At 35.3% G+C, this 26,581-nt stretch overlaps 1 protein-coding gene across 1 annotated transcript in view; it reads right to left on the minus strand.

Moving 5' to 3' along the window:
- Mitofilin (inner membrane mitochondrial protein mitofilin) overlaps positions 1-26,581 on the minus strand; it is a gene marked incomplete at its 3' end in the record, with an annotated part of 39,936 nt that overhangs the window by 13,041 nt on the left and 314 nt on the right. Inside the window, exons 2-10 of the mRNA XM_018503168.1 lie at positions 26,298-26,383; positions 25,399-25,464; positions 24,996-25,214; positions 24,832-24,917; positions 24,553-24,660; positions 24,271-24,481; positions 23,777-24,188; positions 23,492-23,626; positions 13,598-13,826 (exon numbers count right to left, since the gene is read on the minus strand). Of these exons, the coding sequence (XP_018358670.1) occupies positions 13,598-13,826; positions 23,492-23,626; positions 23,777-24,188; positions 24,271-24,481; positions 24,553-24,660; positions 24,832-24,917; positions 24,996-25,214; positions 25,399-25,464; positions 26,298-26,383 (1,552 nt within the window). The remainder of the gene's footprint in view (positions 1-13,597; positions 13,827-23,491; positions 23,627-23,776; positions 24,189-24,270; positions 24,482-24,552; positions 24,661-24,831; positions 24,918-24,995; positions 25,215-25,398; positions 25,465-26,297; positions 26,384-26,581) is intronic.

The raw sequence follows: 26,581 nt of genomic DNA on the forward strand, positions 1-26,581 counted from the left end.
TATCTTTTAACTACGTGTGTCAATTTTCGTACTTCGTTACCAGCTTTGTCTGCGATTGTCGCTTCATAAAAGCGACGTAAAGCGGATGTTACTACTACAAATGTTAGTTAACGCAAATAAAATTAAATTTAATTACAATGCAATGATATATATTTAGGACGTTTCCTCTCTACTTGTCTTTAACTATCGTATTTTGCATTTTGTTTCGCATTTTTTTAATCCAATAATCATTTATATGCCTACCGCCGTTCATCGCAAAAAAGTCCGTATGTTATCTGGTGGCACCGAGCCAGGTCACACTGCCGCCTGTTCCTCTTTTATGTTCTCTCTCTCTCTCTCTCTCTCTCTCTCTCTCTCTCTCTCTCTCTCATGAGTTAAAAAATTCCAGTTAATCGATAAAGAGAAATGGTGGCATTATTGTTGCGAGAATTTGTGGTCAAATAATATACTTATCGGTTCATTCGAATGAATCCAGACGAGTGACTTTTTCTCTTCTCGCTCTCTATCGTTTCCGGTCCATCGACTTGTCTTTCACAAGGAAAAGCACTGATGAAATCAGTTTGGAGGGGATTAAGCGAAGCTAGACCACGTGACGTTTTACGCTCCAAGAGCTATGCGAATTTCGAGGGCTGCTCTTGTGCTCTGCTTTCATCGCCGTGCAAGCCGTCCCGCACTCTTCTTCTCTGTTGCTCTTCGTCCTTTCTGTGACCCTGTTTTGCGAACACTCTCGGATTGACGAGCGTAACGATGCGGTCGATGCATGACAAAAGGATGGATTGCACAATCCCCTATGTCACGCCGACACGCCAAACGCTTTTCCTCTATCCACCGCCACACACTGCGTCATGATGCTGCGTTTCCGCACATTAGCCTACTGATTAAACATCGCGTACAACACGCGACCAACTATTTTCCTTCCACAGAGAGGTACTGGTCGCTGGACCAACGGTGGAGATGTGCTCGAGTTTAATCGCGAAATAAGATCGTCCGCAGCAGCAACTTTCTAACGAGGACGACCTGAGTGCTCTAAGCGTAATACGTATGGTGACATCGGTTTAAAATATTTACGATGTGTAGCCGCGCTCTCTTATCTCCGCACGTGATCCCTGGAAAGTTCGTTAGTTAAGCAAATTATTTTAAACGAGTTTTTCGGTTAGAAGATGTATCAAGCTGCTATACCCCGGACGCTATCAGAACACTAACCCGGCCATCAAGATAAAAGCGGTAAAACATATCGGTACAAGCAAACTGCTGAAATTAAATTCCCAGGCCACAACAGTGCGATCAGCGTAGAACAGCGAACGGGCTGTTTAATTGTTAGACTTTAGAATATGGCGTTTTATTGTGTATTAATATATAATCGTATTTAAATTCCATGTCTCTTGTACATATTCAAGTTGTCTATTCTTTCCTTTTACTTGTCATTTCACATGCACGCAAATACGATTTATTTAATTGAGGTGTACGAAAATGTTTACGCTAGCTGATTGGAACCGTCTTGTATCAATATGTACCTACGTTAAGGGTTAGGACAGGAGCACAGATTCTTATATAACGCATAAGTCATAAGAAAATCAATCAATCCAAATCTTTTATTTCATGGAAAGGAAGGAATTAAAAAAGTTTGATTGGTTCATTTTCTTATGCAAGACTCTATGCTTCCGCCTTTAATCTCTTAACACTAGAAGAACCGAGGCAGCCAATGTGTGGCTCCTCACGAAATTCAAATTGCTATAACTTTTCAACTGTTTTCACGTGATATTCTTTTGTGATGTTTTATCATTTTTCATGTTCTTATTTTTAATAAAAAAAATTTCAATTATACATATAAGATGGTTGAACTTTTATTTAATTGACTTAGAAGGACCACTGAAATAAATTTGGCTTCCTTGTGTCTGAATTACATTCGTATATGTTTTATTTACAAGTTTATGATTTTAAATGTTCAATAAATTAGTAATATTATCGTTAAAATGTTAAATATAATTATCTATACGTTTCATTACTTTCTATTTGTCATTTACGAAAAATGTATGCTTGGCGTTAAAACAATTCTTCTAAGGAGATCGTCAATCTAATTCTTCTAATGTTATAAATTCTAGTATTATAAATCTGATTTTTATGTTATCTAATAAGTTTACATAAAATAATTTTACTGTATCTAGCTTATTATTTTTAGATTAAATCCTAAAATAGAAAACTATAAAAAAGTTGTATGAAAAAGAAACATACACTTCAAAGAATATCACGATGAGCAGTACATAAGTTGGAATAGTACAGACATTAACGTGGAAATGCGAAAATCCAGCCATCAACGATCTTGCGCTCGAGATAATTGATTGTTGTTCGTTCAAAGCTCTATAAAAACGAAAAATTTCTAGTTCGAAGATCGAGTAATCGAGAGCTCTAGCAAGTAGAAAAATTCGCGTATCGACGACGAGGATAATTAATCGCCGCTGCAAACACGGTGTATTGTCTTGTTCGTAAATTGGTTATGATAGAATGCGAACATAGCGGCCGTCTCTTACAAAAAACAGTATTAATAAATCCATCGCGCGAAATTGATCGATTAATCAACCTCTTTTATCGGTTGCAATAAGATAGAGTCCGCTCTACTCAATTTCATGTTTGAGCGTATTAATAAAATTCTAATTTACGAGTTTGATTACATGAAGGTATTATATATTAACAAAATAATGAAAATTTAGAAATAAGAGATTGCGAAAAAATAAAAAAAAGTAAGACAGTGAAAAGTTTAACAAACTTTTCTTATTGTATAATAGATTATTAGTACATTTTTTGTATAATTTTCAGATACTGACTGCAATTAATTATCTCAGATTGTCATTATATCACAATTTTCATTTCGAGCTAATTGGAAATGAATACGAGCGCATAGTTGTTTATCGTATGAAACGCAATTCGAGCTGTTACCAGCATGTCAACGCTGTGAGATCAAACGTTACGGTATACCCGGAACGTACATTTATACTTTAACAAAATGCGTAATATATATATATAGGAATTACGAGAAAGCCAGGGTTGTTTGACAATTTATCGTTGCGTAAACAAATCGAGAAAGAACTGACATCATGAAAAAAAATGAAAAAAAAATTATCCGTATAATTCGAATTTCAAAACAAAAAAAAGAACAAGTACTAGTTTTTCGATTCACCCAAAGGGTTCCCCCTTTCCGGAGCGGTTTCTTGCGAAAATATTTTTTGGCCACCAGTTTTTCGTCTAGTACTTGTCTTTTTAATCAGAATTCTGTAATATCATCATTCTCGATTACAACCTGAAGTCTTTTTTACTCCTGCAGTAGAATTCTGTTTTCCGCCAAATATCAAACATATACCTATCTCAATTCAAGTTCCAAAAGTGACTAGTTTAGCCACAGAAAACAGATCTCTTAATGCGGTTGCCCCTTTTACGATTCTAAGGATTCAAATAGAACAACAAGCCACGATAATGTCAAAATGGCGTTAAAATAAATCGTTATTAATGAAAAAGTAATTTTTAATAATAATTTTGAAGTTATTTTGACGTCATTTTTATGTCATTATAACTCCTGTACTGTTAGAAAACATTCAGCAATTTTTCGAAAAACTTTTCATACGTGATAAACGTCACTTCGAGCATTCGCGCGCCTATCGAAAGAACGAAACAAGTTTTGCCGATAGAGAACGATCAATTTGGCACTGCAGCACTGCGGATGGTTTTTGATTTCATTTTGTCGACAGGTGGACCGTTACTCTCGCGGTGGGCGATTATTCGAAGCGTCTGTAAAAATGCCAGTGGACGAAAGAGCAGTGACAGTTCACCACGTAGATTTCAATTTCAATCCCGATTTTGAGCGGTAATTATCTTTATCCATTGTTAAATCTTGTCGTAATTAACATTTGTATTTTTAAATCACATACATCTATCGGTGTGCTACTTACAATTAGAGTTGATAATCGAACGTCATTAAATAACTAGACACTAAACAATGATAAATTCTTAACAATAAAGTTATTCACGACACACAGTATTTACGAGTGCCGATATAATTAATTTTCAATGAACAAAAAATAAGGGGTAATTATTCCCGACTATTTAATTATATGTTGCTTCAAATTTACTAAATGTACTAAATATATAGAGAATAAAATTTACGCTATATAAATAAATGTTCGCTATAAATTACGCGCTATTGTCTTTCCAGGTTTTTACTGTTTCGCCGCAAGGGCAACTATATCAATTAGGACAATCGAGAAAACTTTTAATTGCCATAGTGCCAACGCAGTAGAAGCGTTCGTCCTTTCAGTATCGGCGTTCTACAAAATTCACGAAGTTCGAACAACTCGTTGACTCGATATAGCGCAACAGTCAATACAAGCGTCCATTTAATCGGTACCTACCTCGAGACTTCTCTCATTAACAGCGTTGTTTTTCTATCGAAGGTAAAGAAACGCCGGTGACGCGCTGCCGGTCGACATTATTTCTAGTCGTTACGGGGAAACTCCACCAGGACTTTATTTCTACTGTCGTATAGTTTCCTAGCACGAGCCGGCACCAGCGGAACACCGCGGGCCATTGAAATACGAGCCAAGAGCCCTAGTACTCGAATACCGGCTGGGAGAGAACGCGACTGACTTTTCTTTTTGCTCCTGTCTTCTGACGCTAAAACCACACGGCGCGAGGGAGGAGTAGGGGTGGACCACTGCTCTCTCGGGGGTAAGTTGCCCGTTGCATTTCGAACGGCGACGTAAGAACACGTTAAGCCGCATTCCAACGGTATGGTATCTCGACAGTAATGCGCAGAAAAAGCATAGGATAGGAAAGCGAGGATCTGCGATCATTGTACGCCACAAGACCGCATCGAGAAAACGAGCGCTTTTCAGATCTCTCCTTTTGGGGTATTTGAAATTTTCACCGCAGCGCTGACGCAGAATCGAAATTTACAGCAAAGTATATATTCAACAGAGAAATTGTCGGAAGCAATAAAGTCGACTCTTGGAAATATAAAACGTTCAACTCGTATAAAAAATTTTTAAAGATTTTTGTATTATATTTTTTAACGCGAGAAAAACTGAAATCAAATTATCATACTATGTATATGTCACAGCTTCACAAATCAGACGATTCAAAACGACTGCTTTATTGCAAAAATTATACTTGGCGTAACGTGATATCTGTGCATGACTCCTATTGCCCGTTTCCATTCCAATTATTTGATTTATAAGGGCTCTTGATTAGTTTGATTATTATACGATAATCACTGCTTTGAGATTCAATGAGCAACTTTTAGTCAAAGCCCAACGCTAGCGGATCCACGGGGAGAGCCATGAGGGTCATACCCTCTCTCTTGGAGTTTCATTTTTAAAAAATATTTATGATAAAATATTATATATTTACGCATGACTCCTATTGCCCGTTTCCATTCCAATTATTTGATTTATAAGGGCTCTTGATTATTTTGATTATTATACGATAATCACTGCTTTGAGATTCAATGAGCGATTTTTAGTCAAAGCCCAACGCTAGCGGATCCACGGGGAGAGCCATGAGAGTCATACCCTCTCTCTTGGAGTTTCATTTTTAAAAAATATTTATGATAAAATATTATATATTTTCTGAATATTTCTAAAATGCTTAATCACAAGTTTAATTTAAAAAAAATTTTTAATTTAAAAAATTCCTAAATATAAAAAACATATTTTCATTATATTATTCCTTTTTGTTAATATAATTTCAAATAAAACGTTTTATAAATTATACATCTTAAATAATATCTTTCAATGTATAATAACTTAAATATTAATTTAATATTCTATCTTTCCATATTTGACCTTAAAAAAATTTTGTTTAAAGTGCCAATAGCCCCCTTAACAATTTCTGGATTCGCTAACATGATGCGATAACATTTCCTCTTGATCGCAGACGATTTTTCTTCGATATTATCCGTGGTTAATAGTTCTTCGAGTCTCACGTAAACGAGTGCTTTTCTTCTCGCAAATGTTTCCGTGCGAGGGTTATAGACGTTGCAACCACAAATGAAGGGTAAAAGAAAGGCCCAACGTGGGAACCTATCAGCTTGACAACCTATTTTCTTCTTTTTTTCCCATCCCCCTCCGAATTTGCCAAATCACTTTCGTCGAGACGAAAAGCGTACGGGATAAAAACAAACGCATTTTAAACGTGAATTTAATAAAAATGTGCGGGGGCACAATTAATATGCATCTCAATCAAATACATATTTACGACGGTCCTCAATTTTATGAAAGAAAAATCAATATTTATAGCAAAATATATATATATATATAAAAATAGAGGCAAATTTATCCATTATTCACCAGTTTAGCTTTGACAGAATATTTGTTTAATATTTTTTATGTCATTAGTAGTTTCAGTATTATATATGTTTTTGACCGTTAGATTTTCAGCACAGGCTCCCAAGCCTGATTAAAATATATATCGGTGGTTTGAAAGGTACATGCACTCTTCCTACATATGTATGTTCCTATCAGTATTCCACCTTCGTCCTGCGTCCCAAACTTTTACGCGCTTCCACGTTTATGCGTCCCGCTTCCAGCTGTCACGCTATTAATTTTGAGACGTTTGGCATCGAGGAACACGTACTGTCTGATTTACGAGAGAATTGCGACTCTTGCACGGTCGTCGCGCCATTCGCGTGACCAAGAAAATATTGAATCGTAAACGCTCGTACAGTTGTGATTAAACATCCGATTCTACATTGGCGTTCACAATCCCGTCGGCATAAAAAAGTCGACTCTCACGGATATTGGATGTCTTTTTGCAGAGTCACCCTTCTTGCATGGTACACCGGATATATAAATTCATGTATGATATCCTTAAATATATTCACGTTTGCGAATAACATGAATCTGTTACAAGCGAAGAAAAGTTATATCCAAAAATAAGTGCACACGGAAAAGTTAAAACATCGCGCAAACAATCGTGAATGATTTAGCAATAAAAACCGTAAATTAAGGTTTTTCGCAGCCAACTAAGAGATTTATTATCCTCGATTTAAATTTTTCAGCTTTTTCACGCGAGCAATAACTAGAAATACTAATCAAAGCATTTAAATGGAAGAAAAACCGACGCGTCAAAGAACCGAACAGCCGTGGAAGCTAAATTTGTCAACCATAAAACACTCTTTATGCCTCAAATAATACAATTTTTCATTTTTGTTTATTTTTAAGATAATATATTTTAATTATTACACATATCTTTAAGTAAAATAAATTGAAAAAATATAGCCTATTTTATTCTTTGTTAATAAATTGTCAATGTTTACTTTTAAAAAAATAAAATTTTTTTTAAAGATATGTTAATCCTCTCTTTTTCGAATATATTTTGCATTCACTGTATAGATTGTGATTTTCTGATCTCCGTTAAAAAAATTGAACATATTAGTATCTCTCTTCAACTTGATACTTTAAAGAGAAAATGATATGCTTTAAGGTATAATATTTTACTGTTGCTAAACCAATAGTGACAATTTTATAAAAATGTGTAGTCTATTCTTATCATATCTATGTAAGAAAAACCGACGCGTTTTTTGTTTTTCCTAACAATAAGTACCTTTTCTTCAACAAAAATAATTTATTTAACAGAAGAAAAATTATGTGTGCTGCTATATATATATATATATATATATATATATATATACACACGCGTTGATGCTTTTCTTCAAAGCTGTACTTCCATTTTCACAACATCAGTTCAATTTTATGTGAAGGATATCGCGAAAGGAAAAGAATCCAAGAAAGAGATGCGTGAATCGTAAACCTTGTGGTAATACGACTTGCGCATGTACATATGTTAAATACATACTACCTCAAATTCGAAAATATCTTTGCACTTTGTGTCATCGTTCGCGAGATTTCGTCGATTTAAATATTTTAGCTTCCGCAAACGATAACAATCAACTCTAATCGAACCAATTTGCATGAGAAAAACCAAAACGTATCTTTTATACTCTCGTTTATCTCCCTCTCAGTAATGCAAAAATAATTTATTCAGTAGGAGAAAAAAATACATGCTTTACATGGACACATCGACGCTTTCCTTCAAGGTTGCAATTCAATTTTCGCAACAGCGGTTTAATTTTATGTGAAAGATATCGCGAAAGGAAAAGAACTCAAGAAAGAGGTTGTCGCGCGAATCGTAAACCTTGCATTAACGCAGCTTGCATAACTATGTTAAGTGTATACCTCGAATTTGAATGCTCTCGTCATTCGCGAGATTTCGTCGAGAAGTTGTCATCCTCAGAACGGATGAGAGACGGATAGTAAACCGTCAAGTGCAGCTTCTTGCGGAGTTCTCTCTAGCGTAACCAGCGACGCAGATGAATTTAACGCAACGTAATTGTGGCGGAAAATATTCAACGACGGTGATTATCAATCCCGTGTTTCGCGAGTGTGGAAAATTGCCAAGGCAGGAATCGTAAACCGCATCAACATCGAGCAGGATAATGTCGGTATCTCTACCTCCTGAAGGATTTGCGTTCAACGCGAGCGAATGGTATCTCGCGCGAGTTGAGTAGCTCGACGTAGCATTAATTAAGTCTCGTCGAGCACATGAATATATACTGCGTATCGCAGTACTTGTTAGTTACAGTCTTCGTCAACGAATCATGAGTCGATTTTGTCTCGGCGACAATGAGATTAGACACTATCTTCTCACGTTCGTTGCTATCAATCCACATTCGTTGCTATCCGAAAGAGAGACTTAATTTCAGAATTAGACACTTCGTCGTAATTTCTCCCTTCGAGCGAAAACAATTCGCGTGTCCCATCGCACTCGTTACCGTAAATTACGACGTTATTATTTTCTTCATCGTTGAGAGAAAACTCGTCGCAAGAGTAATAAACGTTCATGGAAGTGCGAGCTGCAGCCGCGTTTTTCGATATGCGTGAACAGTCACCATGGCCATCGCTTTTTCCCTTCACCACCCAGCACTCGACGTCGTAGTACTGATCCTTAATAGCGCCCGCGAGAGATGTATGGCAGAAGTTATAATTGGGGCACACGCCGCATATGTTAGTCGGTTTGTCGAGCTGATAACCGCGACCTACGATCTCACTCGCTTTCCATCTTCATTCATTCATTTTATTGCCATTTCAACTACCTTGCGTGACTGCCTTTGTATCATGTTTAAATTGTACGTTAAAGGAGCATTACATAACATTTATGCTTGTTTCTACCAATGCAGTTTAATTTTAATCTCGGTTCAACTAATTCTTCATCTTTTCTAGTTCTAATTAGAAAAAGATAAAGAATAAGTTGAACGAGATTAAAGTTAATCTATTGATAAAAACGAGCTCTTATAAATCCGTACTCTTGTTACATAATTATTCAAGTTACTAGATAATCGTGTCGTCTTAAGATTTTGCGTCCGAGAAGCAGGCTATAACGCGGCTAAAGAAAAATATAAATCTCATCTTGTTATACATCTTGCTGTTTACATCACTATCACTCGTTGTTTGCATAGGAGTGACTGAGAGAGTTGCGAACACCTAAAGGAAAAGTTAAATAAAACAGACGATTATTTAGCATCAATTGTAGAAGTCTTTATTTAAAGGAGATACTCCAGTTATTTGGCTTTAAACTGTGATAATTAATTGTCTTCTGCCGGCAACATGGAATTTTAACTTTTCCGTCAGCAATAAGGGTCTCCGAAAACAGAGCAACGTTTTTTACTGTTTCGGATTAAAATCTGAAAAAAATTCTGGCGTATTTGTCAAAGCTTTACCAATGAATTTTCATCATCATGGAAATCGGATTGTACTTTACTTATTTTTTACAGATTTAAATTTATCTACCAGAATTCACCGTCAATATATCGACAATGCCTTTATAAAAAGTCCGTGTTGCTGGCAGAAAATTAACACTCATATATTATCAATATAAATAAAAAACAAAATCTTTGTCATTTGAAATTATCCGCCACACGCAGAGGTAATGTAAATGAGTTTTATTTTATACCTATAATTCATATTAGATCTGTTCGCGTTGTTTGTACTTTTTTATACTCAGCATCTTCGCTTTCTCTCTCTTCAACCGAATATATATTTATCTCATTTTAAGTGCAAAAATTTTTTGAGACTTCAAGCAATGCGAACAGGCCTAATAATGGTATATAAATGTTAATTGTTGTAGTTTAAACTAAATAATCTTTGAATAAATCTTTTTGCGTTACCCCATGTGTTCGCAATTTCCTCATTCTCTCCTATATATAAATAAAAACTTCGAATTTTTATTTGAATAAATAATCATAAAATAAATGCTAAATGATCTAGATTTGCTGCAGCCGGAAATGTATACAGGACAAAATCCAGGTTCACGCAATGTTTATTGCTATCATTATATTTATAGCAAATTCGCTAAGTAGAATGATAGCGATAAACTTTGCATGGATTTCCAAAACATAATCGAAAGTCGCCACTTTATATAGGTATATGAAGCTTCAAAATCTCTTCTGCCGTTTTCCTTGCAGTTCTCCGAGATACCGAACATTACCCAACCACCGTGCTATCACAACATCGCCCACGTTGAAATCTAGAAGTTTACACCTCGACGCCTCTATCCTCATCTCTTTTCATGCCATCTTTTTATTGCTAATTTCTATTCATGAAATACATCCCTGTGCCACCGCCGTCGCAGAAGCGATTGACAAAAGAGAGAGAGAAAGAGAGAGAAATAGAAAAAAGAGAGAAAAAGGAAGAAAGAATAGCTATTTTTTTTCTCTTGTTGTCCTTGTCATACTTTTTTCTCATAATGCTTGCGAAAAGTCAATAAAATGTCTTTATTTTCACGCCCTTACAACTCGGATTAATAAATCACGGGATCTCATACTTTTCCCCTCGAGACTCTTGTCTTTATCTTACGATCCTTCGAGGAACTTGCATTTTATTAACTTCTATCTCCTGTTCGTGCGGCCCGCTGCTTCTGAATTTTCAGTAGCAAGCACGTTGGTAAAACGACATAATTCACTAAATTAAACGCAGAACTACTCGCCGGATAATGGATATTATGCAGCGGTGAGTACCGTATTCCACGCGTTTCTTTCACCGCCCTTCTCCTCCCGGAAACCTCTATCTACACTTCCGTCCGCTTGTTGGGCAAAGTTAATTAACGAGCGAAAAGTGTCTCCGCGAGAACAGCCGGTGCTAGCCAGAAATATCCTGGTCGAATCCGATGACACTACTTCGAGAGACAATCCGCAATTAGGACAATAATTACAAGCACCGGTAGACCACCGGGAAATTAGAACGTTTTAATCGAGAAACTCGATGAGAAACGGTGCAGTGAAAATATCTTGATAGTTTGCGGGGTGCTAGTATTATATTTTCGCGTCGATGTAAACCGTTTGTCGAAAACCGCAATTGATTCCAACGAAATTCATTCTGTGCGGTACTTGCAGAGTACCGCACAGAATGAATAAGAGATATTTAAAAAATCTTTTCTCACATTTAAAAATCCTTCCTACTTTCGTTCTCTCTTTGTGTTGCGATAATTAATATATCCCATAGAATAAGCTAAACATCGGGGACATTCTACTAGGAAAAATATCTACAAGAATAAATTATAAATTAATTAAACAAGGACAATAATCGATAAGGCTCAGATAATAAATAACAATCCTCTTTGGGAGAGGGGACCATTGAAAAAGGAAAAAAAATATCTCCGCGAATGGACAACGATTTTCAATAATATAACGCCAGCGAGGACACGAGCACGAAGTATCGATAATGTGTCGCGTTTGTAATCTATTCAGTGACCGGAAAATTACTCGAACGGAAACTAATTAAAGATAGTTATCGGCATGCGCGTTGCGCAATGAATGTATATCGTATGCGAGATTTGTTAATCAAGAATTAATCTCGATTGGTCGGATATAGGAGAGTGCGGGCAGTGGCGATAAGGGAAACCGTTGGTGCCACCGTTCGGTGTGTTAAACTCGAACAGAGTTAATCCGGATTAAACTCTGGTAGCCCCTCTACTATCAGTAAAACTAGAAAGGATAAACACATATTCTGTGATATCTTTGGTCAGGCGCGTCTCAGAATGTCGTATGCTTCATACGCGGATTAGAAAGTTACCGTAAAATAATAGAACTAACAAGTGTAAGTGTAAGTTGTAAGTATATACCCGATAAAACTTCGTTCGTTTGTCGAAGTTCATTCAGCAAGTTTCGTTCAACTTTCGATAAACAGAACCGGTATAACTTTCAATGGCGTCATTATTATAGATAACTTTCAGAAACTTCCCACGATATTTAAAAAAAAATACAGATTTCCTCTTTCAAATATTCTTCGTAAGAATTATTAAAACGCACGCAATATGTATATTACAATTAAATATAAATAATATATCCCTTGCTTTTTAAAAGTAACCCCAAAAAATTAAGTTTTCCAGAAAAGAGGAAATTTCCACTTGAAAATTTTTGATCAAATAATCGGCAAAAAGAATTTATTTGTAACATGAATAAATGTTGTGTTTGTCATTTTCGTTTCACAACTTTTAAAAAAACCTTTTACTTGTCATAATTTTTTGATGAATTTTTTAAAACCATTTTTTTTTTAGAGAGTTGTGACGATTTTTACAATCGTTTATGTTAATGAAGTTAAATTAGTTCACTTTTGATAAGATATATAATGTTTATTCATTCATGGTACAATTAAAAAACCATATTTTTTAGTCATGTGACTTTTGAGGTAAGGCAGCAATATCAACGTTTAAAAAAAATATTATAGAGTTAAAAACTATTACTTTTATCAAATTTTTGTTTACCTATATTGTTATTGTCTTTTCTTTCTGTTGGATGTAATAAAACTCATCGATTTGACAACTTTAAGACCACGCTGTTAATATTACTTCTCTTTAGCGAACAATTATAGGATCGTATCTTTCTCCCTTCGTAAACATCCGTAGCTAAGTTACATGTCCGGTTCGGTGAAAGACAGGGGGTTTGCAAGTAGCAAACAATACTGATCGCGCAAATGCTACACATTCGACGGTGAAACTCGATCCGTCTTGGTTCGATTCAGGATCATGAGAGGTCCATTACCGTCGAAAAGACAAAGAGATTGGGAGAAGACAAACAGTAGAGGAGATCAAGCGTCTCAAAATGTTGCCGACACTTTCTCAACATTGATGCGAGTGCACGCGGTCTTTTATAGAGATCAAGCGTGTATTTTGCCCCTGTAATTAAACGCCAGAATACGGTATAATATCAAAGACGACAAAGGCGAAAGCATTTCCCCGAAAGATGATTTGTCCACAGAACGGCACAATGGACACATGAACATTTGCTTACTAGACTGGACGTTTCCATCATAGACTATATGGTGATTTTTACGAGATTTGTCAGTAGTTTACACGGAGAATTATTGACAAACGATCTTAATAAATTAAACAGTATATTTCAAATCGTTTCCTGATTCGCTTAACAATCTTTAATCAGTATTGAGATTTTTTTTACGTAATATAAATCACGATCGCATTGCACTTTTCTCGCGAAAAGGTAAACACTGATTCTTCCTAGTTCGAAAAAGAAAGATGTAGAAAGATGATACATACTTACCTTTAAGAGCCGCTGTGACAGCACGTGATCTTCCAACTACCTCTGCGAGCTGTGTTTTGTATTTTATAGAGTCGGCATCGGCTTGATCGTAGAGCGCGCGTTGCAGCGTCCTTTGCGTTTCCTGCTCTTTGGCCAAAATTGCTTCTCGAAGATGATCGGCATGTATCTCCGACTGCAATTTCAACTGGCGCCGCATCTCGTCGTTAAACTTCTTCTGCTCCGACAGCAACTGAAACACAAAAATGAATATTTAACAAAAGCTTGAATATACTATGAACAACATATGTACTTCGTTAGTTTTATGATTTTTTTAAATACTACATAAATAATTAACACTAGGATCGCGGTTCTAAATTAAATTAATCCAATCGCGATTCAAGATAAATCTGGCTTTTTATGAGGGAGGGTTGTCACCATAAAAGTAAAATTGCTTGTAATTAATTATAATTATTCACAAAAATCTAAAGCTCTACGTGCAAAAATCCAAATTAACTTTGAAAGAAAAATTATCAGATGGGTAAAAAATGGCACAGCCGTGGTGTTACTGTTAAAGAGAGAAGTATAGTTTTATATAATAGAGAGAGAAATAATAAAATATATTCTTTTTTAATGTAAAAATGCCATTTTCTTTTTTCAATATTTTTTTCTCGTCTCCCCTAATATTAATGTCGGTTTATATTTTAACAAAAATGTTTTACATTCTGTTAAATATAAATGTGTCGCAAACTTGTAACGTTGCATTCCTCAGCCTTTTCCAATCTCTTATCCACGGGATAAGAGAAAATGAACGTCACGTGAGAGATAAGCCAAAGTTTCAGGAAACTAGATAAGACGTTGCATGCCAGTGCTTTAAAGTCTAGAACAAACAGTGTCTCTCGACAGTTCGGCTACGTTGTTGCAAGGTACAGAAAGACGAGAACGTCAGTGTCCCGATTCTCGAGGAAAGATAAAAAATAAATAAATAAATTTTCGAGATCTGCGTTACATGATATTCTTTATTTGAAAATAGACTGAAGATGTACTAAGAAATACAGTAAGCTAAAAAATTTCTGATTAAAAAAAATAGAATTTAACAAAGACTTGCTTGTTGTCATCTTTCCTTCGTAACTGTTGAGAATGTCCTTTCTATATAAAAAAATCAGAATCTCTAAGAAGTTCACGTCTCCTGCAATCACGCGCAATCACCACCTTCGGCGTGATAATACCATTCAAGATACAGGCCCTAAGGCATTAGCCTAATGAGACTTTGATGAATTATCCGCACTTAAGGCATCACCGGGGCCGCCCTCATTGAGCAGCGACCCAAGTCTCGAAAGTCTGGTACGTCCTCTATCTTCTCTCCACCGACGTCGATCTCGGCCAACTTAGGTTCACCCTCTTACTCCCTGACCAACGTCGTGTTTTGTATGGGCAACGTCTACAGATTCGTGTTTCTGGAACGGTCCGCGGACATGCACCGGTCCGCCATTGCCTGGAACACTGTGTACCGAGAGCCCGTGTCAATAATTAACGCCCGGCTGACCCGACAACTTCGTCGACCCGTTTGAGTCAAGGGTGCAAGAAGGATCGTTATCGATACCACGAGATGCGAACCTTCCCGATCGTTACGTCCATGTTACACCTTAGGTTCCACGATTTACTAGGATTGGCGAAAGATCGGTGAAATTCTTAAGATAGTCAATGTGAGTAATGCTGATAATTCAGGAAGAAATGCGGTTGTCTTTACACGACGCAAAATACGGTGGAATCGAGGACAAATGGAAATGAACCGCAATCTTAAAGACGGTCTTATGTTTCATCGTTTGTCTGTGACAAACTAAACATTAAAAAAAGATACCGTATTTGTCCCTTGTTACGATGAACTTTAATTTTTTATAAAAGTGAAAAATCATATAACCTTTTCTAATTATAATATTTAAATTACAGAATATCCTATAAGCTATAAATTAATTTTGCCACGTAAATTAGTTAAAATTAATCGACATAAAATTGACATTTTACACGTAATAAAAAATAACAAAAAAATAATGGAAGACAAAGCTTTTCCGTCCGATTGAGCTAAGCTGGCTCCAGCGCAACGTTCTATAATCCGTTTCGGCAAATCCAAAACACTTCACTAACACCGGTCGCATGCCGCAATTGCGCCAAGCCGGATTAATTAAATACGGTAGAGGAAAAACGCGAGCCGTTTATATTCACGCGAAGTCACGTGAAAATTGTTCCGCTTGCAACAAATACTGCGACAGATGTTTTTGCTCTGTATCGTCAATTATGGGATTATAACATTTATTTTCGTAATTATTGTTTTATTAATTATTCCGATCATTTTTCTCTCTATTTTGAGATAAAAAATCGTTATTAATACATGTATTATTTAATCGAGTGTCTCTATATAAAATAAAATGATATTTAATGATATTCGCATACTTCTCTTATGATTTAATTTCAAAAAGACCCTTTCATCAGTAGTTAAGGATGTATGTATGTATCAGATGAAAATATAATACCAAAAATATATAAAAATTTAATAGATTATTCTATTAATACATCTAAATATCTGTGTAAAATTTGTGCACAATTCCTTTATCAATTTAAAAGTTTTTTTTCTTTCTCTTCTTATTGCATTTTGTAATATTTATTTGCAAATTTCATAAGAAAGTCATCAAGAATTAAATCAAATTTTACATATCTACTAATCAAACAATAATAAATATTCGTGCTAAAGTTTATTTGGATCCACATAGGCGAAGTTGTTCTATTTTTCGATAAACTTCCGCTCTGTCTAACTCTCTTATTCTCTTATTCTTTTACTCTTTTGTTTATCCATTAGATAAATTACCACATAGTTCATCCAAAGATGGAACAATCGACTCGTTTAAAAGTTATTTGCAGAAAAATATAATTTTACTATATAAAATCATTATAAACCAAACTATTTGTTATTTTATTTTTTTTGCAGTTAATTTTAAGCCGTATTCGCGAGCTAATATCATCAAACTTTTTTAATTGATATTGGCTGATTATTTGACTGATACTTTTAGCTAATATTGCACAGCTAAATCCTTAAGTAATACAGTTATTTATTGTGTCTCTCTGTGAATAACGTTTATCTTTCTCTTTTTCTCTCGCTCTCGAATGCTGACACTAACGAATTCCGCTCGGTTTTCGCGTTTATCTCTCATGAAGATTCGAACCAACGAAATCGCAGCAGTTTTTCCTTACGTGTAACTAATTTAATGACGACGATTTGTACAGCAATCTACGTAAGCATCGAGCGACGGATGCGGCGACGAGATCCTCCTCGAAAGAAAGGAAAACTGATTTGGGGCTATTAACTCGCGCGGGTCGCGTCTTGCCGACTTGGTCGACCAATCGAAAGTTTGTCGATGGAAAAACTCGAAGCTCTTTCTAGATACCATGGACAGAAATTCGCGCAATTCGCGTCCGCGATGATCGGCAGAAAAACCAGCAATGCTCTTCTTTTCATGTCGATTAAACGAAATCGAGGTTGATTTTCTCTTTTTCGTATTTAAAAGTAAAATGGCTATATATAAAGGACTTTTAGAAGTTACGCGTATCGTAAATCTCAATATAACTTTGGCGAAGTGAAAGAATTTTATTCGCGTCTCTTTTTAAGATCTATAAAAATTCTCTGGACCGGGGAACAGTTCATTCTCATCACATATCTTCCATATCTTCGTTTTGGGTTGATGACAAATAATACGTATGAGAAAAGGCTCGCGCAGAATTTATTTGTTAGCTCGCGCATATTCCCGAGTTACAAAATAGATTAGACTTTACGACAATGATTCTATCAACCTTTCTGACACTCCAATGAAAATATTCTTCCCGTTTTGCGACGTGAGTTAGTCTCTCCATTCGACTTCTGTTCAAATAAAATGTTAAATGTCAACTAGCAATTTTGAAAGTGCGATAGTTCTCCAATCAATAATTTCTTATCGGAAATGAAAGGCTTTTCATTAAACTTTTGTGACATGCAATTAAACGAGAAAAAATAATCTTATTGTCCATGTCTAATCGAACTTTTACTTCTTCACCAGAATTTCAATTCGTGATTTGATTACCATAAATTTAACATTAAATTGAAATTGAATTTCCAATAGATGAAATCTTACCGCAACATCTTCCTTAAGTAAAAAATTCTCGAAGTATTCGTCGTTGAAGTAAAGAACGAACATCTTTAGATACTTCATATTATTCAATTAAAGGCTCAATGAAAATTCAGAACACCATCGATGCCGTCTTTAAATTATTCTAGAATCTTGATGCAAAATAAGAGAGCTATCTACGATTCATGGAAAGAGCGACAGAAAAAGTGAATCAATCTTCGGATCGGAAGGGAAAACATTTGCGGATGGTACTATGCGATCGGTGCAGCACGTACGACCACATTGGCGTTAACTTGAGAATTTCTCGATTTGCAAGACGGGAAAGAATGCTCAAATGCCCGTTCTTTTGCATGGCTGGTTAGTCGTCCTATACACGTCGAGTAATATTTTTCCTATCGGCAGGCTTCCGTCGTAAAAGCGGATATACGATCAGTATCATGTCGTGCACGTGCGCTAAAGATCGTTTCTGGAGAACAAGTGCATCACTTTGCACCCGAAGAGTGCAACCAAATGACTCTCGAAACTATAAAACTCGTGTGCTCATTAAAGACAGAAAGAGAATTCAAATTGAAATTAAAGGAAGCAATTAAATTAAAGGAAGTAATGCTAGAGACTTTTCTGTAGCTTGTGAATACTTATGAGTATATTTATTTTAAGAATTAAAATATAAACTCTATGCGTAAAGAAGCATGAGATTTTTGCAAATTTCCATTTATTATTGTGGAATTTATGAACTTCAAACATTTCTGTTAATCATCCGTGCAATCTCTCTTTTGTCCCCAGCATAAGTTTTTTACTGTTTTAAAGAGGTTCTCGCGCTACTTCCTAGTCAATAGACAGTTTATTCATAATAATACGTAATACAATTAAAATAATAGAATAAAAAGATTACTAACAATATCTTATGCCATTATACATAATTATTGTTAATTTTATATGTTACTAAATATTTTCAAAATGACAAAATAAAAGTTGTAAAATGCTCATTTGATGTATACACATCATCCATTTGACATATACTCTAGCTTTTTTCATTGAAGAATATAAATTTTTTGTAAATTGTACGATCAATTTTAAATAAAACTTTACGAGAACGAACTTAAAAGCGTTTACTTTATAATTATAACAATTTTTTAATTGCTGTTTTATACGCAAATGTCTCAATTTAAAAGAAAATAACTACAGAATAAGGTCATACTTTCAACTTGTGATGTAAAATTCTATAAATTTAGAATTAAATATCTTTAAAATGGTACGGTAAAAGTCAATAAAATTTTTTCTATTGATATTAACATTTATATTACATATATATTATAGACTTGTCTTATATTTCATCAAATGCGAGAACCTCCTTAAACTTTCATAAAATGTGGAAAAATTCAGAGTTACTTTTCAACATCGCTCTATTATATTATAAAATAATTCTTTAATTTAAATATTAAAACCTTTATTTAATAAGAAATAAAATTTAAGCAGAAATGAAAAAATGGAAATTTGTTTAAAAATATATAACAATAAGGAAAATATCTTCTTTTATTTCAGAGAAATTTGAGAGTAAAATTTCGTTTGTACTATAAAAGATCCACAGATTGCAAACGGAAGGTCGTGAATTTTAATCGCACGATGGTTGTTTGTTTGCGTAGGGACGCTAAAATTATTGGTGATACTTTGGTAAATATTGCACGGCAATGCGAGAGCTATGTTAGAAAATGGTACGAGATTCACGGGTCGCATTTTGTTTCTAGGCAATGGTAAGGTAAGCTTTGCCCGTGCACGCAGACGGGATAAAACAAATCGCGACAAAAAGTTTCATCGATAATTCACGTCCGTCGTGGTAAATAACTTCCAGGTGTACCGCCATAAAAATATCTCGTGACCGGGCCACAGACTGAAATCCCAAACGGCGAAGGCAGATAAGAAACCATGAATTTTTCAAGCTCCCTACGATCTTGAGACGTATCCCTACTTTGGCTTTACGGAAAATTTTATTTCCTCGTTGCAAATATACGAAACAATAAAATATTTGATAATCGGCGGCAATTTCAATTAATTTATTTTATACTCATTCAGTATAGATACACTCTAGATCAAAAGTTTGAAAACTTTCTTTTAAATTGATATTTTTGGGATTGCTTATTTACATATATTTGTTAAAATATCTATACATATCATAATAATCTGTTTTTTTACAGTATAATTCTTTAGATTCAATAATTGTTATTAAATCTGAAGACTTCTCTTATTATGAAAAAAATACACTGACATGGAAAAAAATACATTTAAGTAACTGTAACAAAGTGTGTTTATACATATATACAACATATATATACTACAGGCTAAAAGAGTTTAGAAAATACTTATAACAATATGTTTTTTTAACAATAATTCTTCAGATTCAACAGTTATGAAATTTAAAGAATTATTATTAAATATAGGATTTACAGAAATGGATCTATATATACCAAATGTGCATTTATGTGTGTGTGTCTATATACAATATATAAAATAGAACAGTTTATAGTTTATATAAAAATCAAATTATATTTAATAGGGCGCTCGAAATTCAAACAATAATAAATATTAATTAGCGAGCAATGAGAACATACACAGCGCAGTACTTGGAGTGCAATACATAAAATATATTTACTATAATTTTACATTACTGTACTTGTTGATAACAAATTTCTTGAACATTTCGATTTATTTTAAACCATCATCAGCAATCCATATAATTTCTATGAACAATATTCTAATCCGCACATGTTGGAGATGGTCACTGCGTTCGACAGAGGATGAACATACCCTTACTTCTTAATTGAGAAATACCGTTAATTCTCTTCTTTAGATAACCAAATGAATAACTAAATGATACATTAATGAAATAACGAAGTTAGTTATATTAATTTTACATAGTTTCTCACTTTTACTCACCCTTCATCTTTACAGATCACAATTCGAAGCGCAACGCATTATGTTACAATATATAAAAATAAATTATAGACATATTACTTTAAGATATTATCCATGTGGAAGTCAAATATGTAATGACCGTCAAAATTTTATTCTAAGAGCCACGTCAGAAATGTTGGTTCACGGTTCCCTATCTACCTTCAATTTCAGAGAAATTTAAGAACATAACGAAAGACACGAATGTTAATCTTTATCGTAGCCTTAATAAATTGGAGAGTATCATCAAAGCTCACAAAAGATAGACTTCCTTCAAATTCCAATAAGAACGTTGTGTATAAATAATATGTATGTGTATTATAACATAATGCGTTGCGCTTCGAATTATGATCTGCAAAGATGGAGGGTGAATAAAAGTGAGAAACTATATAAAATCAATGCAACTAACATTGTTATTTCATTAATATATCATTTAGTTATTCACTTCGATCCAACGAAGAGAATTAACGGCATTTCTCAATTGTTATTAACAAGTACAGTAATGTAAAATTATAATAAATATTAAGCACTTGGAGCGCAATATTTTATATATTGCGCTCCAAGTGCTGCGCTGTGAATGCTCTCATTGCCCGCTAATTAATATTTATTATTGTATATTTATATATTTCTAGAAGATAAAATTTAAAAGACAATTTTTACTTGAATTGTTTCAATTATGTTTGATGATGCGTGTATATAAATGAATATTTTACTAAAAGTATACTTTCTAAAAAAGATCGATAACTTCCTGATTGTACAGTGATGAACTACCCATTTCCACTTAGAATGTTTTTCTAACGCTAACATGGCTATCAAAACACCTAAATAAATAAATGAAAGAAAAACTAATTAACTCATCTAACTTATTCGAAAATTTTGACCTGTGCCCTTTCTGATATCGGTTTCATTTGGCTGATGATTTGCAGTGTGAATTTGCTGTCTGCTTTCGTGACGTTAGAAGGAAAACATTCAGAGTCGTTCGCGTTGATGAAGTCGGCGAGTTGTTTTTCCAAGGCGAAATTACGTTAATTAAATGATGCGAGAAAGGATCCCTCCTTACGCGACAAAGTGCAACGCAAATGCAAAGTTCGTGACGACGATGACATACTTTCATTGCATTTGCCTCGACAGTGCGCATCGACTATAGCGAAACAAATGATCATTTGTTAACGGCAACTTATGAACAAATTATGCAATGTGATTACCATTTAATTAATTCCGTTATCTTTCTCATATATATATATATGTAATTTAATGGATGACGCAGGGAGATCAGTCGGCGATACGGCCGCCTATCCATGATGCATTTGCGATAAAATATTCGACCGGACGTTAACGAGCGGTACCGGAAGCTCGTAGACAAATAGCAATTAGAGGACATCGTTGTTCCCGTCCAAAACGAGAACAAAAGGTCGTGCAAGTCCGCGTGGATCGATTCGACAAGATTTATATTCGACGGCGCGTCCTCAGCAAATAGAGACCGAGAGACGAGGATATAAAGAAGGAGATCGAAAAAGAGCTGTCGAACAACTATGAGGACAGTGAGTCACAATGGTTCCTCAGCGAATACCTCGCGGTGGCACACAAACGCCGTATACTCTAAGGGACTAATATCGCCCGTTGCTGTCGAAATATTGGCGTTCGGCCAAATGGAAATAAATAAAAGGACCATGAGGGACTAGTACTGCCGAGACCATCCTCTGACGCGACACATTCGGTGTATCACGTATGTGACGTTACATACGCTGCCACATCGCTTTAAATTCGTCAGATATGAACAAAACACCGATGCACCTGTGCCCCGATCTGAATGCAACATACGACTCAATGTGGAAAGCGATTCGGTTTCAATTTGACTCACGAAGTTAGTACGTTCTTATTGAATATAAGAAAAAGAATATTTTTTTATAAAGGATTCTTAAAGCTGAAAAACGCGATAGAATCTTATGAACTGTAACTTTACGAAGCAACGATCGAATATTATTTTATACGAGCTATTCAGCTGAGAGATCTTGAAATGCAATAAAGCGGCTATGACTAAAGTGACCCGTTGTTATTTTCTTCTTCCGCTATTTTCCAACGCTTTAATATGAAGGCCCATTTTATCATCGTGATCTCTCTATTCGTCCGCTTTACAACTTAAGCACCACCATTTTCATCGCTCGGTTTTTAACTGCCTCCTCTCTTTCCCCGTCATTTTTCCCTTTCGAGAAATACATTTTCTCAGAAATCTCAGAAATTTTTTACACTTCACACGATTATCATCGCGGATTTAATGAAAGAATCTTTTACGCTATCTCTCTTTAATTCGCGCGAATATATCCACACCGTAACGACTGGATTTCACGCGCGAACGCGTCGCCATGCAAAGTCATCTAAATGCTAGGGCAACATTAATAATGGCACTAAAGCTCACATCTATTTATATTTGTATACTAAGAGAACAGGGATGGTGCACGTAAAAGCATGCAACATCGGCCAGTGCACGATTTGCACGCCAAACAAGGCGCTTTGAAGCTATCTGAATCGTGCTCGGATATATTACTTCTCTCGTTACAAACGTGTATACGCGCATTACAGAATTAATACCTCTCTACAGCGGAACAAAGACATAATGCAACAGCATACAATGGGATAAGATCACATTACTTCCGCAAATTAGATATGATTAACAGATTAAAAATTTTGTACGTCATTCTGAGAAATTTAAAATTAGTTTTCTGTATATAAAGTGCTTTTCTGCTCGCGATTTTCATATTTCAAGTTAAAAATATATTAAAATATTTCAAGCTGAAAATATATTAAACACATTTCTTACCTCTTTTGCGTGCTTATCTTCTAACTCAAGTCTCTCTCGATTAACTTCGAGGCAGATCAGAGCGTCCAATTTTTCTTGAGTCGCGTCTTCACCCGCCGTCCTCAATGCCGCTTTCACTTTAGTTTCGTTGATTGTCTGTAATTAAATAATTTCTCTCTGAAAATACTGTTATTAATGCAATATTAAAATATTAACTCCATGTAAAAATCGTGGTTTCGCACGAAAGCGTTTCGGAAATATAAATTTAGAGACTATAATATTTACATAAACGTGCTAAAAACTTACTCTTAATTTCTCCAGCTCTTTTTGCAGATTGTTGACTTTGTGATACATATGCAAGACGAATAAATCGAAGGCTTCTTCGCTAACAGACAGCTTCTTATCATGAATATTTATATTGGGAAACAGAATATGCAATTCTTCATTGAAATTCTCTCGTGCTGTTTGAACCTGCTTCCAGTAGCGCTCCGCGACGTTACCACTCTGTAATTCATTGGTGTATTTTTTCTTAGCTTCGTCCACATCATCCATAATTTTTCTAATATTTCGCTTTGCAGCTGTTTTCATGTGAGCGGCCGCTTCAAGCACAGGTTCATCGATTGAATTGTACATACGCTTAAGCGAATCTAATGCATCTTTCGCGTGTTCTTCTGCTTGCTGTACAGTCTGTTTCCTCTTTTCTGTTGCCTCTTTTAACCTGCAAACGTGACAAATTTGATTACATAATCGATATACAAGTGAGGTGTAAAACGATTATATAAGCATATAGCGATGGTTACCTTTGCCAGATGACTCCGCTTACTGTAGTGCCAGCACTTTCAATCACTTTGGCAACATCCTGATTGTATTCTTGAAGAGCGTACACTGCCTTCTGATAGGCCGCAATAGCTTTACCAGCAGCTTCTCCACAGTATGTTTCTAACTCGATGAGATTTTGTGGTATTGATTCATCGCGCACAGTTTTGGCAGGCGACGCTGGCTTCTCAGCTACTATAAAAATATGAATTATTTAATTAACTTCCACTTAAACTTTTGTTAAACGAGAAATAATGCAAACGTACCAACATCGACTTTTTCGCCCTTGTCTTTACTAACACGAATTTCGGCATAATTCTTGTTAATAGGCGCTTCTTTCTGATCGGCCAGTGGTTTAAAAGCTGGCTTGGGCGCTACAGTATATACATGCGATTGTTAAAAGTTAGTGGGAACATTATTTATTAAGTATGTAATATATATAATCTTAGAACAAATTGTGGAAAGGATCTAGATCCAGAAGGTCAGAAGAGAAAGTATTAGGAAAAAATAAGGCATGGGACAGGAGTTAAGGAATTTGGACTCACGTATGTATTCTACAATTTTTGTGTACTGTATTCTTGTCTGACCTGGTTCTGGTTCTGATGCTTCCTTGATGAACATGCCTAATATTCTGTAAAAAACATCAATATTTCAGTGAAGTAATTAACATGATAATTATTAATATTATACATAATTTTTATTTTCTTACGTCTGCTTCACCGTTTCGAAGAACGTAAGTACAAAGTCAAGATAGCTGGAATTCTTATCTTCTTGAAAGATAACTCGGATAGTTTCATCTGTACCCGGAATCCATCCTTCGAGGGTAGCTCGAACCTTTGGGTTCCCTTTTACATATGTTAATATTCCTAAGGTACCTATTGTTACAGCGCCTAGAGTTATCAGCATTCCTGATCCCCGACTTTTGACGCTGTTATGAGACACGCAAGTAATTAAAATAAATTTAGTGATTAAACTGATAACTTCTTTCTCTCATAAAATGACCAAATTACACGAATAGTTAGCACATATAAAATCACAGAAAGGTAACAGAAATATATGCATTAGAGTAATAAATAATGTGCTAAATATTATAATTCATGTTCTGCATATACCTTTTTGGTGCGGTCGAATACCTCGGCCCAGTAAACCTGGATATAAACCTGACATCCCTGCAAAGTCTAAAAAAATATAAAAATCTATATTTTTTTTGTATATATTACAGTCAAAACGTCAACTCAGTAAATGTATATATACTTACTGTAGTCTGTGTAATTAGATACATTGACTAGTGAGTATATACATTTACTAAAGTTAATACATGTTTGGATTTCCACCTGGGTGTTCCCCGAGTATCAAGTCATCCTTATGTCTTGCGTCATGTTTTAGCATCGAGACACTACTGTGTCTCCAGATTGTTTAACAAACGTTAAACGAGAATGACATGATACCCAAGGAGCATTCAGATGGAAGTCAGAACGCACCTCTGACTGTGACATAATATATATACAGATACACAATTTACATACCAGAAAATTATTAAACCTGTTATTTTTAGATAAACTTTTTGTATGTTCATTTTTTTTCTTTCTTTAATATAGATAGAAAATGAGGAAAGGTGAACTGTAGAAAAGTTAAACTAAAAAGACCTTTTAAATGAAATTATATTGTTCGTCAAAGGTTGACAAATCTCATATTAAATAACGACCCAACAAACTTGTCAAAACGACTCAACAAACCTGTCAAATACAGTGGTGATAAAATCATGAACGTGACAGATGCCATTCATAAGATTACTCATTAGTCACCTTTATTTAAGGAAAACACATGTCACACGGACATAACCTCACCACGTTCCGATTTCATCGCACCAAATAGCTCGTAAATAACATGAAAACATAGTGTCATTCGCGTTTTGAGATTCACAAAGCACGAGTACGATCTCCACTGAATAATGACAGGTCTAACAAGTGGTGATACCTGTCGAGACCTAAACTTCTGTTGAAGAGCTCACCTTCCATCTGGCTCATACTTGATGCGCGCCCGCGGCTCGTAGTACCTGGCGGTTAGATGTGGCCTGGAGGAGCCGTGTTTTTTTACCTGAAAGGGTAAACGGTGTCAAGATCAGAGAGCTTTTGGAATTATATAAGCTTTCTTGAAAACATGCCATCTTTGTCACGCGCGCGAGCCGGGAAACGTCAGCCGCGGTCGGACGTTCGCGAAAGCGGATTCCCGGGATCGCCGTTGTTGTAGTTTATCCGACTCCATGACGCTCGTCGTCGACCATCGGTGACGCGC

Source organism: Trachymyrmex cornetzi, unplaced genomic scaffold (genome assembly GCF_001594075.2).
Source record: "Trachymyrmex cornetzi isolate Tcor2-1 unplaced genomic scaffold, Tcor1.1 scaffold156, whole genome shotgun sequence".
Taxonomy (NCBI): Eukaryota; Metazoa; Arthropoda; class Insecta; order Hymenoptera; family Formicidae; genus Trachymyrmex; species Trachymyrmex cornetzi.